General features: G+C 38.7%; 1 protein-coding gene across 13 annotated transcripts in view; it reads right to left on the minus strand.

The window, feature by feature from the left end:
- The window catches only part of Erc2 (ELKS/RAB6-interacting/CAST family member 2), a 907,844-nt gene that overhangs the window by 447,357 nt on the left and 439,558 nt on the right, over nucleotides 1-20,929 (minus strand). For 9 of the 13 annotated variants that reach the window (XR_003377057.1, XR_003377056.1, XR_003377051.1 and 6 more), the window contains 2 exons: nucleotides 6,675-6,868; nucleotides 389-400 (listed from right to left, as the gene is read on the minus strand). Coding sequence is in view for 2 of the 13 variants with exons in the window: in XM_026779811.1 (XP_026635612.1) it covers nucleotides 389-400; nucleotides 6,675-6,868 (206 nt within the window). In the remaining 11 variants the exon portion in view is untranslated. The remainder of the gene's footprint in view (nucleotides 1-388; nucleotides 401-6,674; nucleotides 6,869-20,929) is intronic. The other 4 variants (XR_003377058.1, XR_003377054.1, XR_003377053.1 and 1 more) reach the window with 1 other exon arrangement.

Here is a 20,929-nt window from a genome sequence, read left to right on the forward strand (position 1 = left end):
TACAGAGCTAGTTCCAGGACAGGCTCCAAAACCACAGAGAAACCCTGTCTCGAAAAACCAAAAAAACAAAACAAAAACAAAAACAAAAAAAAAAAAGTGACGTTAAGGGAGTCCTATAGACCTTTGCAAACACAGTGATTTATTGGGCATGGGGTCCAGTTGGCTTGGTCTGAGCTAGTCCACTCAGCCATGACGTCACCCGTGCAGGGAGGAGCCCCCTCACTCCGAGCTGCACTTAGCATCTTGTATTGTTTATCTCCCCAGATCCACACCGTGTCCTCATGCAGCCTAGTTTGGTGAAAAGGTCCAACGATCTCGCTTACTAAACAAAAGCAAGCAGCGAGCCCAGCTCGGGAGGGAGGCGGGGAGAGGAAAACAGAGTACTGACCTGAGCGTCAAGCTGATTGGAGCGAGCGAGGGTGAGAGCAGCGGTTTGGAGACAAGCAGAAAGAAAAGGGTGGCAAAAGAGAATAAAAGGAAGGAGAAGCATTAGATTTAAACATCCAGCCAACAGATGGTACATTAGCAGGTTTTATAACCAAGTGAAGGATAATAAAGCAAGTTTTATCTGATATACGCCCCCCCTCCAAAGCCCTGGGCTCACACCATAGGCTGTGCTGTTGTATAGCATGCATAGAAAACGATATCTGCTCTCACACACATAGTCACACCAGCACGCGCGGGAACCAGAGGGCCATTCCTGTCTCAATACAGTGGCCACGTTTTATTTTATTTTTTTTAAGGACTATTGACAGAGAAAGTCTACCTTCCTACCTTCTTGTGTGGGCCCATAAGTTTTCGTTATTTGCTATAAAAAATAAAAAAAAAAAAGATCCTGAAATCACTAAGGTCTAGCAGTAAGCTGTGATGTCACACAAAATTTATCTGAATAGCAGGTTGGATGGCTGTATCCTTGGAGACATTTTCTTTCACTCCTAAATCCCAAAGGAGCTGGGCAATTTGGATTTTGGCTCAAAGATTCTCAGTAAATGCTTCCAGGATGCTGTGTCCAGCAGTGAGAAAAGGCCCTGTGAGGAAGGCTGCTGATAGGGCACCTCCTTCCCATCTGCCTCAATTCCTTCCCGGTAAGAAAACAAGATCTGACTTTGCCACTGAGACTATCCAGATGCTTGTTAACTTGTTTGTATGGGACTTCCAACGTGCCCCTCTAACCAGTCAGAACAGCATCTCTAGTGGGAAGGAAAGATTAACAGGGAAAGCTGTGATCATCTTCCAAGTTAAGAGAGAAGCATGTAGTAGTTGTTTGTTTTGTTAGCCTATAAAATGCCCTTTGAAAAACAAAGTGGACACACAAAAGCAACACCTGCCAGCTGGCTGCCCACGGGAGCCCTGCCAATTTGTGTTGTGATACAGTCATAAGGACACCACATAAGAAGGAAAAAATAAATGCTTAGGATAAAGTCTAACCTAGAACATTTCAAACAAAAACAATGTTGACTACTCTTGCGGAATGTTACTTTAACTATGTAAAAATGTGTTGCATTCATGGATGCAGCATTGGTTTACCTATGTAAAGCTGTGTTACATTTGTTTACACTGCCTGCCCAAGGCACTTGATTGGTCTAATAACATTCTGAATGGCCAGTAGCTAGACAGTAGAGGGATAGGCCAGGCAGGCAGAATGAGTTTGTGGGAGGTGGAACCTCGCTCAGGAGAGGAGAGGAAAAAGGAGAAAGGAAGGAGACACCAGAGGCCAACCAGCCAGCCACCAGCCAGCAGCCGTGTAGGAAGCAGGGAAGTAGGGCATACAGAATGCAAGAAAGGTCAAAAGCCCTGAGGCAAAGTGCAGACGAAAAGGACCAGGTTAAATTAAGTTATAAGAGCTGGTGGGACAAGCATAAGATAAGGCTGAGCCCTCATAATTAGTAATAAGTCTCTGTGCTATGGTTTGGGGGTTGGCGGCCCGAGAAAGCCTGCCGCAAACTACAATGTTAAAACTCAGAGAAAACTTTAAAGGTCACATATGGTGGTGAGAATGCAGCTTTAATAAGCTTCGCAGGCCAGACCCTCGGGGCAGGTGTTTCAGGATCACATATGGACCACTTATCCAAGTCAGGTCAGCGCGGGGACCACGGCACCAAAGGGCACCTGCCGTTCCTAATCCTTCGGAATCCTAGGCAATTACGCTGAGGACCTTGGCCAAAGGGTAGAAAATCCTTAGCCAGAACAGCTAGCACATATTTAAGATGCAGCAGCCTTCTCCAAGGGACCCTTTCAAAGGGTCACTATGTGGTGTTTAGCCACTTGCTACTTGTTTTAAAGAAATTTCTTAGGCTGGAGAGATGGCTCTGTGGTGGACTCAGTTCCCAGTGCCTACATGGTGGCTCACAACCATCTGTGACCCCAATTCCAGGAGATCTGATGCCTCTTCTGGTCTCCTTGGGTACCAGGTGTGCATGTGGTACATACACACCCAAGCAAGCAAAAGATCAATACACATAAAGAGAAACAAATCCCCCAAATAATTTAAAAACATTTCTTCAATTGCAATGAAAAACAAAATTACTCAAAAAGGGGAAAAAAAAAAAAAACGTGAGTATCAAATAAGTAGACCTACCAGATCGCCCCCTTACTGTGAGGCCTTTAGAATTCGTTACCGTACTCTGGAATCTAGAACAATGTTTACGCTTACATTTCAAAAGGAGTCCTGAAAGGCATCAAGGACTAATGTGTGTCAGCACATTATTGAAAAAATCAGAAGAGAAAATAAGTTTCTTTCTCAACATTAGATAAGGGTCTGCTAGGCACCAAAAACCATCTCTCAATGTCCAAATGTCTGATGGCATTAGCCCTCAGTCCAGATAATTCAGCGGTACCTTGTCTTCCGTTCTGATGTTATGTCTTATGAGTGGAGCCTCCAGGGACCCTGGTGCCCCTCCATCATCTAGAGGGATGTGGCTGAGGACTCAGTTTGAGCTCTGAACAAACACTAGGAAAATCCCTAGCAGATTTAAGATAATTGTGCTATGGTCACCCAACCTATTCCTTCCCATGGGTGGGATACAAGGCCAGCAGCAGAAGGCCTTGCTTGACAGACTCGATTAACTTCTCTCCTTCGCGAGCCACCACGGATTAACTACGAATTTCAATAAAGCCTTGAGACTGTGAGGAGCGCTAACACAGAGGAACAATGTGTTTCGCCGCCTCCAACGTTGGGTCCTCTGCTCAGCTGTGTATTCTACATGACAGTTGACATCACAACAGAGCAAAGACATCGGCCTGATTTTGACCAACTTTCAGGTGTGCTCCAGGTAGTCCCTGTGGCCAGCCTCCTCCAGAGCATCCTACAGTTGAGACAGAAGCTTCCAGCTGGAACATGATTATCCTGGAGTTCATCACGGGAGGTGCCCATCAACAGAGACATAGCATGGACCTTAAAGACTGAATCTATAACGGCTGAGGAGAAGCCGCATTCCTGTGGAACTGAAGGGGTAAGTTCACCAGAAACGCCAGCTGTATGCTATGCAGAATATAGCCATGGTGGGGAAACTTTTGAAAATGAGAGGATGAACAGAACAAGAAAAGGAAAAAAAAAACCCACCCTCTGGGAGAGAAGCTGGCCCGTGCCAGGGCATCAGAGTCATTCTTAACCTCGACTGTTGTGTTGCATGTGACGGAAGTTCTGGGACACTTTAGAACATGAGCTGCTTCAGAAAGAGGGCTCTTTGCTCCGGTAGGTCATGTTACAAGTCAGAGACCACAAATTCATTTCAAGTTCAATATTTTGGTTTTCAAACTCACAAACTTAATTGCAAGCACTCTCCATGACTCCGAAATGGAGATATATGTCATGATACTAAGAAATTTAGTTCTCAACATTATGAGGTACGAATCTTGTAGTTTCCGCCAGCAGACAGGGATACCAATGTGAAGAGAGCTGCCTGACAAAGTCGAGGAAGACGCTCTGGTGGGATGAATACACATGCAACCCAGCAGACAATGCTTCAGAAAGAGGCTAAGGATGAACCCGCTTTTTCCCAGGACAGTTCCCTCTGGATCTCCAACTCCATCTCCTTAGGGGCCCGGACTAGGCTAGGGCTCAGACATTTCCCAGACTGTGTTCTGCTGCTGGACCCAAGATGCAGGCAGGCAGAAACATGGGACAGTCAAGCCCTAACACATGTTTTATGAATTACAGTGCCTGGGAGGCATCAGCTTTAAGGAGAGGCAAATGCAGAGATAAAGAAAACGTGCAGAAAGTACATAAAGATAAATGCCTGTAAAATCACTGCGGCTTTAATGCCTTCCATATTGAAGAAATCAAACTGTGAATATTTGTGAAGATTTAATGGCTACACAGCCCAACTAAGACCTGTTTGTCCAACTAGATAATTAAGCCATTTATATGTCGATATTTATAGGAGCTGACCCTGATTTTCAGTAACAGGTCTCAGGAACTGCTTTAATGCAGAAAAATGCCTTCTGGATGTGCAGAGCATCAGTTTCCTCTTGTGGAGACCAATGACAAAAGGCAGGGCTCTGGTGGCTGCAAGGCCTGCTCAGGGAGGACCCTCTGGCTTCCCATATGACTTTGGTGCTACCTAACGAGTTAAGGCATTGTTCTCGGTGGCTAGGCTTTAATTCCGATCTTAATTCTTCTGAGCACTATCATCTTTGGGAAGTTACTGGATTTGTATAATTCATGCTTCCTCATATATAAAATGGGGACCATGATAGTTTCTGTGAGTAAGATTAAGTCAAATACAAACTCCAGGTTACGTACTCAGCGGAGTATCTGGCACACAATGGTCATAAAATATATATACTTTCTGGCTATGATTATAATTGCTGGTGGTGTCTAGGGCATCATCCATTGAGTGCTGCTTCTCACAGAAGTAGACTAGAAGTTCAGGAATCTACACTATGGCTGCTCATCTCTGAGCACAGGATCAATGACCAAACTTTTCAATGTCTAGCTTGTAACAAGAAAACATGGTCCTAAGCTCTTTGTGATCTCATACTAGCGTCATCTTCTTCAGAAAGACTGATTCTGAAATATAATTCCAAATAGCCACCTGGATAGATATATCTAAAAGTAACCGTGCTCCAAGGTTTTTAAGAACCAGGAGACTGGCAGAACATTCCCACACCTTAAGATTAAAATAAAGCCCTTGAAGATTTCTTTTTAATTTTTATTATGCTTTCAATTTTTCTTTTGCACGCATGTGTTCATGTGAATGGGGGAAGAGACATATCTGTGCCACAGCATGTGTTTGAAGATCAGAGGACAGAGCTCCCTCTTTTGATTAAGTGGGTCCTAGAAATCCAAGTTGGGTTTAGTGGGAGACACCTTTATCTACTAAGCCATCTTGCCAGCCTGCCCTTGAAGATGTAAGGTTGCATAGTTACCTCACTAAAAAAGAACTCTGCCTCAAGGTGCTAAAATTAGTCACACCATATCAAACCTAATTACAGCATCAACAAAAAAGGCTAAGATTATTAAAAGAACCATTCATAAATTCGGAGATTGGATACTCAAATATAATACTGAAAACATTGCTGAAATTCAACAGTGGATAATCTGACCATTCAATACCATCACTTAATCCTGAGAATTCATTTGTTTTGGTATTTTGCTCTTCATAATGAGGTTAGTGTGGCACCTTATATGAAAACTGGGTGGAAGAAAAACAGAATACACTTTAATTGATTGTAGAAATTCAGTTTTCACGGGATTTAAGGCCACAATGCTGGCACATTGCAAAAGCAAAATCTGAATTCAGGTCTTTCTTTAGCAAAAGCCCATTATCATTCTTGTAAGGCCACAGCAACCATGCTGCACACGTCTTGAAGCCCTGTAGTACCCCCCAAGTGTCTCTGGCCAAGCTGGCCAACATTCGCTCAGTTATTCAAAATTGGCTGATCTCTTCCATATGGACTGAATCTAGGAAAACAAATTCCATCTTATCGCAGAACCAATGAGAAGGCCTCGGAGGTTATACAGAGCTACGTAATAGTGTTCAGAAAGTCCTTTTCTTAGAGAAGTATAGGAAAAAGCATTAGTAATAAGCTTATTTTTAGTGACCAGGCTACACATTAATATAATATAGGTATGGTTTATCTCAAAATCTAAAGACACTGGAAGCCTGTTTTAGACTCTACTCAAGCAGATTTAATTCCATTTATTTTTCCAAATATTCTAAGATTCTCTTAAAAGATAAATTTCAAGGAATAATTTGTGTGGTGTGCCAAAAAACATCCAAAAAAAAAAAAGCATGAGGCCCCCTTCCTCTTATTTTGAAAGAAGAAATTCCAACTATATTTCTCCATATTCTTTCTACTTGTGACAAACCAAAACCACAAATGTTATCTTTAATGGAAAAGAACGAAGGTGATAGTCCAAAACCCAAATTTTTGCTTATTTTCTGGCACAAGTACCAGATCAGAGATGGCCCTCAAGAAAGCTAGACACTGTTTTCCTAGACCCTGAAGAGGTCCTTAGTCCCTCCGAAGAGAAACCACGTGCCTCTGTAACATTCCACAGGAAGACAACAGCATCCCTTGCCTGTCCGCCTATAGTCCTCACACACAACTTCCTTTTATTTTATGGTATGGGTGTAAAAGTTCACATTTCAAATCCATCACAACTCAGAATGCATACCAAGCTAGCAGCACTTGCTCACCCCTGACAAAGCTAAGGACACAGAACTCACCTCTCAAGCTCCGCGATCTTCTTATCTTTGTCATTCTTTTCGTTCTCCACCTCCTTGAGGATCTCCAGCAACCTGTCCACCTCTGCTTGCGCCTTGCCGCACTCATCGCGATAGTAAGAGGCTTCCTTGTCCAGCTGCTTCAGTCGGTCTGCAAACTCAGGGTTCATCCTGGAGTCATCTTCAATATTATGTGCCTTCAACATTACATTTTTAAAGAAGGTAGTTAAGACAGTGGTTGAGAACAACAGACAGTGTAGTCACCAATGGCCCAGAAAGTAACTTTGGAGAGAAAATAACCAACAAGAATTATGGGTATTCTGTCAGTGAGAAGGCAAACTGGGAAACAAAAATGATGTATTTCAGCTACCTTAGATAATATGGGCTTTAAAGTATATGATAACTTCCCATGGTGAGGGTCTTCTACTACTGATGTTTTGTTATGTTAAATTTTGGTACTTTTCACACTTCCTTTCCATCAAAATATGTGGGACAGGTGAAGAAAGAGACTTGTGTCTTTGTTCTGTTCATTCAGTAAGAAGGATGGAGATAATACAGTTCCTCACAAGGCCATTTATATTAAATGTTTCCATTTTCAATCCAAGAGAATTGAAAGGCAGAGTGGTAAATTGTTCTCTAAGGCCTGGGAAGGGCCTATGTAACCAGGTAGCATCGAGGAGACTGATTGACTGAGCATGTCACCCTAATGAGAAATACCAAGAGAAGCAGTTTGGAATGAAGACTTCTTGAAGTAAGGAAGGGCTTTCCAGCTAACAGTCATACCCATAAATTCTTATTTACTTGAATAGGTTTAACCTAAACCATGAGGAGATGAATGAACTAGGTGATGAACAAGCACACAGACAAGACTCTGCAAACACATGCATGAGTAGATAGCACTGTACACACCAGAACAGACACGGTCAAGAACAGGCAACATCACTGCAGAATAATTTGCAGCCAAAGTCTGTGTGGTTGTGCGTGTGCGTGTGTGCATGTATGTGCGTGCGCGCATGTGTGTGTGTGTACATTATAGTTTATTTTTTCCCAAAATAAACTTTTGGCTGAAATATTCCCAGACAGATGAAGGAACACCGCAATGTTTGCCTACCCCTTGTTTCCCTTTATTCCTAATTGGCTTCATCAAAGAGCAGGCAGGGAGAAAACAAGTAGTTTACCAAGGGTGCACGTTCAACATAGAAAGTTCAGAGAAGTCATACATCCGTGTGTGGAATCATAGAATACCAACAAGTGATTAAACATAAGCTGTTCTGCTTTCCAGCTAGGTGGAGCACATGTCCACTGTGCTTCTGTGCACGTCTTGTATTAATTTCAGGGAAAAAACAAGGCAAGCAAGCTATAGCTACTGTGGAGTTAAATGGATCATGCATGGTTAGAAAAATTAATACTAATACTACTGTTAGAAGGTCGACAGTCTTTGCAATGATTTAGTAAAAAAAAAACTCAAATTAGTATAAATAAAATAAATTTCTTACTCATGACAAAATCATTTTAAATAATATTTTGCATGTAACATTATTTAAGCATGAGGATAAAGGGGAAATAATTTTTCATATTCTTTAAGATTTCCTTAAGAAATAAAATCAACTATGATAAAGAAGTTGTAAAAATTCATCAATTCAACATAGTATTATGAACTGGTTATTCCCTTTCACCAGCAGACCTCAAAAGCATTTTCATCTTATTTGGTGTGCACTCTGGGCCTCTTTGTAACAGATTATTGTACTTTTTAATTATTAGTAAAAAAGAAACATGAATTAATATGGTTTTAGGAGTTTGTTCCTATAATAATTATATTTTATACAAAGTACTTAATATTTAAATAGCTTAAAATCTACTCTAATAATTTAGAGAAGATAATTTCAATTTAAAATGAACTAACTATATACTTACTGATATCTGTGATCAAAGTGAATTTCAATACTTTTGTGGCAGAAAAACAGTTTTAAATAGCTAAAATATATTTTAATCATCTCTTTCCATTGTTAGACTGACTTACCAGTATTCTATGACAACTAAAAATCTTTTCATATCACTGTCAAATTCTCCAATCAATGCCATTAAGATCTTAAAAAACAATTAATAAACTAAGCAATGAGTAGTTAGAAACATGAATAAACATTTCAGAGTAAAAATTCCTTTCCCACCTCTTATGTGTGATATAGACGAAAGGTTAACATTTATCCATGATATTCTATATTGTTTTAATTATTGAGGTTATTACTACTACTATTATTATTATTGTTATTATTATTTTGATGAACAAATAAATGGTTAGTAGCCATGAAACATCAGTTCTTCAGTTCATTTTTTAAAAGAATTTTTAAAAGATTTTATTTATTTATTATGTATACAATGTTCTGTCTGCATGTATGCCTGCAGGCCAGGAGAGGGCACCAGATCTCATGAGAGATGGTTGTGAGACACTATGTTGCTGGGAATTGAACTCATGACTTCTGGAAAAGTAGCCAGTGCTTTTAACTTCTGAGCCACCTCTCTAGTGCCTCTCTCTCTCTCTCTCTCTCTCTCTCTCGGATTTCACTGTTTCACTGTGTAGCCCTGGCTATCCTGGACCTCAGTCTGTAGATCAAGCTGTCCCCAGACCCATAGGGATCCACCTGCCATCATCATTGCCTGGCAAAGTTCTAAATCTCAATTTGTCCTACCTCATATGTCAGAGGGCAAATCAAATGTGAAATGACAAACAACTAAAAGATAATATTCATGTTCTATTATGATTATTTCGCAGTAATCCCAAGCATAAGACTTGTTGTATAGCTAGTTTAATCGGTTTACTCAGTTTTCATCAACACATTCACTAGGGAAGCCTCTCTGGAAGGTTTAGGAAGAATGTACAGGCTGTTTCTGGTAGGCATCCACGTCTTTAACAGTGGGTGAAATTAGAGAAGTTTATACTAGGGAAGCCTCTCTGGCAGGTTTAGGAAGAATGTACAGGCTGTTTCTGGTAGACATCCATGTCCTTTGTTTGATCATAAGAAGACAACCCAAGGCCAGTCTTTAACAGTGGGTGAAATTAGAGAAGTTTATACTCTTTTCAATCAAATAAGTGGGTATGGATAAAGGACTCAATAATGCATAGACAAACAGAAATCTATCCAAAAACAAAAAGCTGCCCTGCATCTTGAAAGTACCACTGATCATTCATGCAGTGCTGAAAGTAGGTCATGTCATTAAAGCCCACTGGTAAGTTCACAACTGACCCAAGTCTGTTAGATAAAACCTGGACATGCTCTTTCCTTTTAAAAATGACTATACAGCTTCATGGGTACCCATATTTAAAATCCATCTCGCTCATCTCCAACGCAAGACTACCGATTTCAGTGCAAAATATTTCTGCCAGACTACTGCCAATCCTAAAGAAGCATCCTTAGAGGGGCCTTTTGATAGACATGGAAAGATGGCATTATAAAAGACTCACATCAATAGAAACTTTAAGAAAGACTCATACAAGGCCATGAGGAAACTCTTTCTTAGGGTTCATGTAATGGCAATGACAGTTCCTAAGGACTAGGAGATCTGTAAGTCCCCAGTCCAGTCTAAGTACAAAGGACAAATGTCTGCATAAATTTCCAAAGAGTTATCAGAGTTAAGCAGCTCTGAGCAACATGAACTGCAACTGTTCCAGCGCAGGTGTAAGTCTCTAGTCGGGAGAGAATGAGTGTGCTGGGCTGACCCACTGCCATGGGGCCAACACTGCACACCAAAAGCTATGGGAGGTAACCAGGTTTATAGAACTAATGCTTCCTTCAAAGCCCTAAGGCAAGAACAATCTCTAAAAATGGAGAGATAGGTAGACTGTTGCTTTTTCAAAGGACAAAAAGTTGCTGCATCTACAATGGATGTAGCCTAATGTATCCACAATACTGCAGGCTGAACACAAAGTAATTTATATTTCAAATATAGCACCACTGTAAGAAACTACTGCCATGGCATCATTCTTCTGTATTTGAGACTTCAGTGAAAACAGACAGCAATTATTTCTTCCTAAGGACCTAATGGTCCAACAAGAGCTTGTCCAGCTGAGAACTGGCCCATGTCTCTCTATGTCACATCATTTTCTTTCTACTTTAAGTAATCAGGAAGTGGATTCCTGAAAATAGAGACCGGTATCAGATGTCTCAGAATGTGTTTATCATGAATATGGCCAAGAATGCCGACACAAGACATTCCTCCAGTTACTAACTATTCATTCATTTAGTAACATAGATACTAAATTTTGCAGTCATTAAAGGCAAATCTGGGTATCAAGTTCTGTCTCAAAATGTTTCTTGAGGAAGTTGGGGGAACTCTCAAGCGTACTGTAGAAAAACAAGAAATTGGTAAAGCATAGGACAGAATGTCAGTCTTACATGCAAGTCCTGTAAGCTTGGGGTTCTCAACACCATGTCTCATGTACTTTCGAATATATAGAAATTCCCCATAAATTGTAATAAAAACAAGGGTGGAAGCCTCACTAATGTGGGCCAGCCGCAGCATCTGGATGTGAACTGACTCTGAAAGCCGGGAAAAAGCACAAGGGGACGCTCACCATGATACCTAGCAATTATTGTAATGAAAGTGAGCAGAGCTATGTCGGGAACCAGGCAGGATTGTAGTTGACTGATGTATCTCAATCAAGGAAAAGAGTGGTTAGCCCCAAAGCTGGCAAGGGTCATATTCACACACCTCGAGCTTATTTCTACTTAATCTTATAAAGGTTGGACACTGTTTCAGTGAAGTACTAATCCATAATTCCAGATGTCTAAGAAGGAAAACATTAACTTCAGTCCAGAACCCTGCTGTGACAGAAGGCAGGGGACATTCACTTATAATATTATATAACACTCCCTTGGAAATGGGCCCTAACAATTTTTAATAAAAAATGATTTCCCTCAAAAACAATGATTAGTTGTATCCATAAAGTACAAGCCAACTGTTAGGTAATGAAGCTGTTGATTTTTCATCCCTGCTGCTTCTAGACTGCAGCAGTAATTTGCTAAATTTATGCACTGTGAAAATGTGATTCTCAGTTACAGCACCCTGCTGTCTCAATGTCCACAGACAGTGTCTTCAACATTCCTTTATAGCATAATAGCAGGACGGAGTGTTAATAATTTTAGATATTTACATAATTCTAGGTTATGAACAAAACAGACTCATTAAGTTTTACAGAACTACAACATATTATAAAACTTAAATTTGGGTTCAAATAAAAATGAATACCAGATATAATTATTGACCCTAAGTAATATATTTTGAAAGTAATAATAATATATCTTAGAATCTTGTGTTCTATCATTCTAAAGAAAGTTAGTCTTTCTAAAATTCAAATTGACTAAATTCAGAGTATTCATAATCAGCATATTAGAACTCTACCAAAAATTTTATTTCATAGATGAAACAAATATGATATATATAAATAAATATAAATATTCCAAAGATGCACAAAAATAAAAAACAATATACTTAGCATATTTTATGATCCTTCAAATAAAAATGTAATTATTAATATAATTCCTCTTAAATCAAGAATTTCTGAAAATTAGAAACATTGAGAACTAAGGTATTATCTAGACAGTCTAAAATAAAACATGTAACTTTTAACCGTGTCATTTGGAATGCTATTCGAGTTCTTTGGACATTGAAAGACTGCATCATTTGTTGGATATGTGTTTGTGTACATGTGTGTATTTGCATGTACTATCTATATTCCTTGAATTATATTGTAAATAGTTATAAATAATTGTAGTTTCCTACCATGCCACAAAATATTGGTTTAAGAGTGAATCAAATCGTTTCCAGAAATAGACTTTTAAAAAGAGGAATTACTACAGCTAACCGACAGCCTTGGCGACATGCACAGTCAGCAAGTGTGCTTCCTGGGAATGCACAGGACCGAAGGACGTACTAGACAGGAATGTCTTCCTAAACATTAAGAAGATGCTTTGCTCTGTGTAGAATGGAAAAAAAAATGCCTGAGTTTTGTTGTTATTTTTGTTTGTTTTGTAAACTGTTAAAGAAAACGTGAGCCCTGCACAAAGTATATCTACCAGATATAGGATTTCAAATGGATATTGACTGGCCAGGGGTCTCATGGGAGCAAATCAGAGGGGTTTCAAGGGCACCCCTGCCAGCAGCAAGGTGGCCTCAGTGCCCATAGCAAAGCACTCAACGTGTTCAGAAAAGCTAAAGATTCTTCTAAAATATACGAAAGACTTCTGGATCCTAGGGCTATAACCAAGATAGCACTGGAAGCCAATGATAAACTCTATATCTTAAAAACGGAGGGAAGAAAATTATTCAGCCTACATTTATTTACCATGACAGGACAAAACTCCTCCAGGATCAGAGGCTGGTAGTTAGGTGGGGAAAGATTACTATTAGGAGGACCAATAATGATTCAAAAGCAAAAGGTTAAGTTCCTATGAAATGACAGTAGCACATTATTTATCAGAATGGAACAACTAAAAAAAAAGTAAGTGTTTAGTAAATGTTTTATTTGTATTCTAGAACCTATTTACAGAAAGACTTCAAAGCCCAATTCTTATTCACCCTGAGTGTGGACATACAGACACTGTACTAACTGTAGCATGTGCTCTGTTGTTGGTTGGTTGGTTGGTGGGTTTTTTGTTTGTTTTCCAGACAGGGTCTCTCTGTATAGCTCTGGCTGTCCTGGAATTTGCTTTGTAGACCAGGCAACCCTCAAATTCACATATATTCTCCTGCCTCTGCCTCCCAAGTGCTAGGATTAAAGGCATGCGACACCATTCCTGGCTTATGAATGTTCTTATATATTCAAAGTGGCTATAATAAATTCACCAGAAGTGTGAAGGTGGCCATATTCAAAATAAACACACAAGAGAAAACACTTCCTGGATATCAAAACTGGTTAGAAAACAAAAGGAGAAATGTACCAGTTTCTGTAACAGCTTAAAAATTATATATGTGCATATGCTTCATGATAGCGTCAAAAATAAATAACCCAGGCCTATAATAGAAACATGTCAAAATTGCACTGTAGAGAACCACTAAAAAAAAAGTTGGGCCATGTTTATGAATGGTAAGAAGTGATATAAGAAATGTATCAATGTATAATATAGATTATCATATAGGATGAATATAACTCTAAAATCACCAGCAATTGTGATTTTTTAGTTGACAAAAGTAACCTTGAAGTTTACCTGGAAGGTTAAAAATAAAAAGCAAAAAACTCCTGAACAAGACAGGAGAAAAACAGGGAGAATCAACTGAGAATATGCCCCACTAGATGCTTAAATATCACAGCCACAAGAGTTAAAGTCCTCACCCAACAAGGGACACAGCTAAAACTGAGACATTCATCCCTCCCAGAGAATACAACACAAAACAGTGGTATCAAGGCCAGAGAACACTTGACAAGCAGTGAAAATAGCTTATAATTTAGAAAACATATTTTACCTCTCAATTTAATAAAAATACACATGATAAGAGGTATATTGATATAAAAATAGTATTAAAAATTTTAATACATGTGAGTGAAATCAGAAAAAACTTCAAAGACTAAAGAAAAGGAGAATATTCTAAAAAAATAATTCCACTGGTCAAAAGCTCCAAAACAATTCCCTCTTTATTAAAAATTAAATAAAATTGTCACAATATGAGAAGAAGTTGTTTATAGGATAGAAAACAACTCACATGAACCAAGAACAAACCCGCAGATTACAGACAAGAACTTAAATGGCCAAAGGAACTAATTTCCAAGAGAAAAAGTACCGAGCTAATAATATATATTTAAACCCAAAACACATTAGAAATTAAAGAGAAGGAAAAAATGACCTAGAGAATTTTTAGAAGTTATGTAAAATGACAGCTCTCTGTGTGGGCCAGGGTGTGGTCAGAAAGTCACAAGGTCACATTTAATGGGTGCTGGAAGAAGTCTCTCTGAATTACAACTGAGTAACAACTACTGGTCGAGGGTTTCAGTCTATGAAATAGGAAAAAAGAGAGGGAGAAGGAAAGAGAAAGAAGGGTGGAGGTGGAGGAGGAGAGGAAGGGGCAATGGAAGAGACAGGTGGGTGGTGGGGGACTTGTCACAGCTTTATTTGTGCAACTGGCACAATCAGAGAAAATGTGTGATCAAAATCAGTGTAATAATGACACCAGAAGTATATAGCCATTAAGGGTGTTCTGCAAAAGGAGTTAATTACATGAGGGAATTCTACTGTTTTATTGTAAGAAAATGAGATATAAAAACTGAACAAACATTTTCATGGGATTTTGATCCAAGGCTCTAGGACGCGGCCTTGTCTGCTGCAGGACAGCTGATAAGCTGAGGGGGAAGGGTCTCTCACTCTAGCTCTTGGCTGGCCTGGACAGTAAGAGTGGAGCGGGCAGCTTGCTTGTGGTGCTCTTTGCCCTTGGGCAGCACAACCGCAGAGGCGTCTAACCTGTCCTGAGTCGGTGAGTGTTTACCCCTAACATACATCTAAATAAATTCTTTGGAACCTCTCTCAGACTCTCGCGGATTCTCAGTACATCTGGCACCAAATGTTGTTTTGGTTTTTTACAGGATCCCATAGAGATAGCATTGCCCCCAAGACAGCTGGAAATAATTCTAAGAAAATGACGCCTCCTCTCCCAACAGATGGGAGGAATAGGTTTTGGTTTTTCTCAGGGTTGGCTATAAGTTATTATAGGGTTGGGGGCAGAATAATAAATAATAGTAGACTCAGGAATCTCATCTGGTGCAGAAGAAAGGGGAATAGATAGGATAGTATAATATGGTAGATTAGTATATCTACTTGTAAACTATTTTAGCAATTATTAGTTTTAGACAATTTACATTCTATACTTAATACATATTTAAAATTATTTTGTATTCCTGTCAAAGATAATTTTTATATTGATACAAATTGAAAATTATATTTGTCATATTGTGTGTTTGTATTTCTGTTTACAATATTTTTGTACACAAATGTAAAGTTTTTTGTCATATTGTATGTATGTTTCTACTCCTACTTAAAATATTTTGTATATTGATACAAATTAAGGATATTTTTCTCATATTGTACTACACATTTCTACCTCTGATCAAGATATTATATATATCATTACAATTTTGAAGCCATTGTCCCAATGCTGCACATCTGTTTAAAGATTGTTTATTTTTATGATGTGAAGCTTTAGTCTTTAAGCTACATAGGTTATTAAGAATTACAGGTTAATTGCCCCATCACAACCATCAGACCCTGAAAGCTACAAATCCCACCCTGCCCTCAAACTCACCTACACCCCCCATCCTCACTGGAACTATGAAACACACTCTGCTACTACTACAAGAGGTAAGTGACCAGCCACCTAGCAGGACATCGAACTCTCTAAGCCCTCCATACCAGGGCAAAACCTTGGGCCCCTCCCCCACTTGCCTCGGCTTCTCTAGCTAGCCAGCAGGAGAATTTCTCCTGCAGGTAGGCTGCTCCAAAACTCCCATCCCAATCACTGGACCCCAAAAGCTACAAATCCCACTCTGCCCCCAAACTTGCCTATTCCCCCTTCCCACAACCTCAATGGAACTCTGAAACACAGCCTACTACTACACAGAGAGGACCAAGAGGTGAGTCCCCAGCCACCCGGCAGGACACCCCACTCTATAGAACCTTCATACTGGGGCAAAACTCCTTCCCCCTCCAGGACCTGCCTTGGCTTCTATAGCCAGTCAGCAGGTGAGTTTCCTGCAGGTAGGATGCACCAAACCCCCTGAGACACAGACAGCGACAGTACAGAGCAGACCAAGAACAGTTCCCAAGATACAGACAGTTACTGCAAAGATTGAACCAAGATGCAAAGACAATGCTGGCATCAACTGAAGGAAGAGATGGGTAGGTACCAATGTACAAATTCATCCAACAACCCTAAAAGCAACCAGAACCTAGAACCCAGTGATCAAACAATAAGAAGAAACAGAAGAAAACGATTTTAAAAGCAATTTACGAAGATGATGGAGACCTTTAAAGAGGAAATGAAAAGTTTCCTTAAAAAAAATGGAGGAAGGGCTGGAGAGATGGCTCAGAGGTTAAGAGCACTGATTGCTCTTTAAAAGGTACTGAGTTCAATTCCCAGCAACCACACGGTGGCTCACAACCATCCAAAATGAGATCTGAAGCCCTCTTCTGTTGTGCAGACAAGCATATATTAAATAAAATAAATCTTAAAAAATAAATAGATCAAAAAGAAATGGAGGAAAAGGCAAAAAAAGTGGAAGAAATTAATAAATTTCTCAAAAAAACTCAAGAAAACCAAGAAAAAGCAATCAAACAGGTGAAACAAACAGTTCAAAACTTCAAGTCTAAAATAGAGGCAATACAAAAAAAAACACAAACCAAGAAAATTCTGGATATAGAAAATCTGGGTAAATGAATGGGAACAACAGAGGCAAGCATAACCAACAAAAAATAAGAGATGGAAGACAGAATCTCAGGGGTTGAAGATACTATAAAGGAAATTGATTCATTGGTTAAAGAAAACATTAAATCTACAAAAAGCTTAATACAAAACATCCAGGAAATCTGGGACACCATGAAAAGAAGAGGAATAAAAGAAGAACAAGAACTTCAGCTCGAAAACACAGGAAATATATTCAACAAAATCATAGAAGAAATTCTTCCTAACCTAAAGAAGTATATTCCTATGAAGGTACAAGAAGCTTACAGAACACCAAATAAATTGGATCAAAAAAAAATTCCCTTGCCATAAAATAATCAAAACACAAAACATATAAAATAAATAAAGAATATTAAGAGCTGCAAAGTAAAAAGGTCAAGTAACATATAAAATTAGACCTATCAGAATTGCGCCTGACTTCTCAATGGAAACTATGAAAGCCAGAACCTAGGCAGATGGGCTGCAGACACTAAGAGACCATGAATGCAAGCCCAGACAAAGGTTTCCATCAACATCAATGGAGAAAACAAAATATTACATGACAAATCATATTTAAACACTACCTATCCCCAAATACAGCCCTAAACAAAGTACTAGAAGGAAAACCCCAACTCAAGAAAGATAACTGCACCTACAAAAACATAGGCAACAGATAGCCTCATACCAACAAAACCCAAAGAAGAGAAACACACACACACTACCACTGAAAAATAACTTGTCATTAATATCTTTTAATATCAATGCACCTATAAAAAGACACAGGCTAAGAGAATGGATACAAAAGCAGGATCCAGCCTTCTGCTGTATACAAGAAACACACCTAAACCTCAAAGACTGACATTACCTCAGAGCAAAGGATTAAGAAAAAATTTCCCAGTCAAATGGACCTAAGAAATAAGTAGGTGACACTGTCCTAATATCTAATAAAAGAAACATTACTAAAGCTTAAAGTGCACATCAAACCCCACACACTAATAGTAGAAGACTTCAACACCCCACTCTCCCCAATGGACAGGTCAACCAGACAGAAACCTAACAGAGAAATAAGAGAACTAACAGATATCATGTCTCAAATAGAATTAACAGACATTTACAGAACATTCTACCCAAACACAAAAGAATAGACCTTCTTCTCAACACCTCACAGAACCTTCTCTAAAATTGTTCACATACTCAGTAACAAAGCAAACCTCAATGGTTACAAAAAATTGGAGTAACCACCTGTATCTTATCAGATCATCATGGTTCAACAGCAACACTAACTTCAGAAAGCCCACAAACACATGGAAATTAAACAGTGCTGTACTAAACCACCCATGGGTCAAGGACAAAAGAAAGAAAGAAATCAAAGAGTTTCTAAAATTCAACAAAAATGAAGGCACAACTTACTCAAACCTATAGGACACTATGAAAGCAGTTCTAAGAGGAAAGGTCATATTACTAAATCCCCACATAAGGAAAGTAGAGAAAGCTCACACTAGTGATTTAACAGCACAACTGGAAAGTTCTAGAACAAAAAGAAGCAGACTCACCCAGGAGGAATAAAAGACAGGAAATAACTGAGGGCTGAAATCAACAAAATAGAAACAAAGAAAATAATACAAAGAATCAATGAAACAAAGCAGGTTCTATGAGAAAATCAACAAGATAGACAAACCCTTATCCAAACTAATCAAACAGCAGAGAGAGAACATCCAAATTAACAAACTCAGAAATGAAAAGGGGGACATAACAACAGACACTGAGGAAATATTGAGAATCATTAGGTCATACTACAAAAATCTGTACTCCACAAAATTGGAAAATGTAAAAGAAATGGACAATTTTCTGGATAGGTACCACATACCAAAACTAAATCAAAAGCAGATGAACAATTTAAATAGAACTATAACCTGCAAGGAAATAAAAGCTGTCATCAAAAGCCCCCCAACCAAAAAGCCCAGGACCGGATGGTTTCAGTGCAGAATTATACTAGAACTTCAAAGAAGAAGCTAATTCATACTCCTCAAAGTGTTCCACAAAATATAAAAAGAAGTAACATTGCCAAACTCAAAACCACACAAAGATTCAACCAAGAAAGAGAATTACAGACCAATCTCACTCATAAACATAGATGCAAAAATACTCAATAAAATACTGCCAAATTGAATCCCAGAACATATCAAAAAAATTATCCACCATGATCAAGTCAGCTTCAACCCAGAGATTCAGGGATGGTTCAATATATGAAAATCTATCAATGAAATTCACCATATAAATAAACTGAAAGAAAAAAACATATGATCGTCTTATTAGATGCTCAAAAAGCATTCAACAAAATCAACACGCCTTCATAACAAAGGTCTTAGAGAGATCAGAGATACAAAGAACATATCTAAAAATAATGAAAAACAATATACAGGAAGCCAACAGCCAACATCAAATTAAATAGAGAGAAACTCAAACCAATCCCACTAAAATCAGGAACAAGATAAGGCTGTCCACTCTCTTCATATCTATTCAACATAGTTCTTAATGTTCTGACTAGAGCAATAAGACAAAAAAGGGAGATTAAGAGGATTCAAATTGTAAAGGAAGAAGTCAAACTTTTGTTATTTGCAGATGATACAATACTATAAATAAGTGATCCCAAAAACTCTACTAGGGAACTTCTACAGCTGATAAATACCTTCAGTAATATGGCAGGACACAAGATCAACTAAAAAAATCATAGCCCTCCTATATTCAAATGATAAAGAAACTGAGAAAGAAATCAGATAAATATTATCCTTCACAATAACCACAAACAAAATAACAAAACAACAAAAAAATATTTTGGGGTAACACTAGCCAAAGAAGTGAAAGACCTATTTGACAGGAACTTTAAATCTTTGAAGAAAGAAACTGAAGAAAATACCAGAAAATAGAAAGATCTCCCATGCTCTTGGTAAATAGGATTAACATAGTAAAAATGGCAATCCAACCAAAAGCAATCTATAGATTCAATGCAATTCCCATTAAAATTCCAACACAATTCTTCACAAACCTTGAAAGAACAATACTCACCTTCATATGGAAAAACAAAAACCAGGATATACAAAACAATACTGTACAATAAAAAAAATTTCAGAGGCATCACAATCCTTGACACCAAGCTCTATTATAGAGCTACAGTAATTAAAACAGCTTGAAATTGTAATAAAAACAGAGAGGTTGACCAATGGAATTGATTCAAGACCTGGATATTTACCCACACACCTATGAACACCTGATTTTTGACAAAGAAGCTAAAAATATACAATGGAAAAAAGAAAGCATCATCAACCAATGTAACTGGATGTCAACATGCAGAAGAATGACAATAGATACATATCTATCCCCACACACAAAGCTCAAGTCCAAATGGGTTAAAAACCTCAATATAAATGTGACCACATTAAACCTGATAGAAGAAAAAGTGGGAAGTATATTTGAATATATGGGTACAGGAAACTACTTCCTAATTATAGCCCCAGTAGCATAGACATTAAGAGCAACAATAAATAAATGGGACTTTCTGAAACTAAGAAGCTTCTGTAAAACAAAGGATTCAGTCAATAAGACAAAAAAGCAACCTACTGAATGGGAAAAGATATTCACCAACCACAGACAGAGGAGCTATCTCCAAAATATATAAAGAACTCAAAAACTTAGATATTAAAATTCCAAATAAAGCCGGGCGGTGGTGGCGCACGCCTGTAATCCCAGCACTCGGGAGGCAGAGGCGGGCGGATCTCTGTGAGTTCGAGACCAGCCTGGTCTACCAAGGGAGTTCCAGGACAGGCTCCAAAGCTACAGAG

The sequence above is a fragment of the Microtus ochrogaster genome, chromosome 6 (genome assembly GCF_000317375.1).
Source record: "Microtus ochrogaster isolate Prairie Vole_2 chromosome 6, MicOch1.0, whole genome shotgun sequence".
Classification (NCBI taxonomy): Eukaryota; Metazoa; Chordata; class Mammalia; order Rodentia; family Cricetidae; genus Microtus; species Microtus ochrogaster.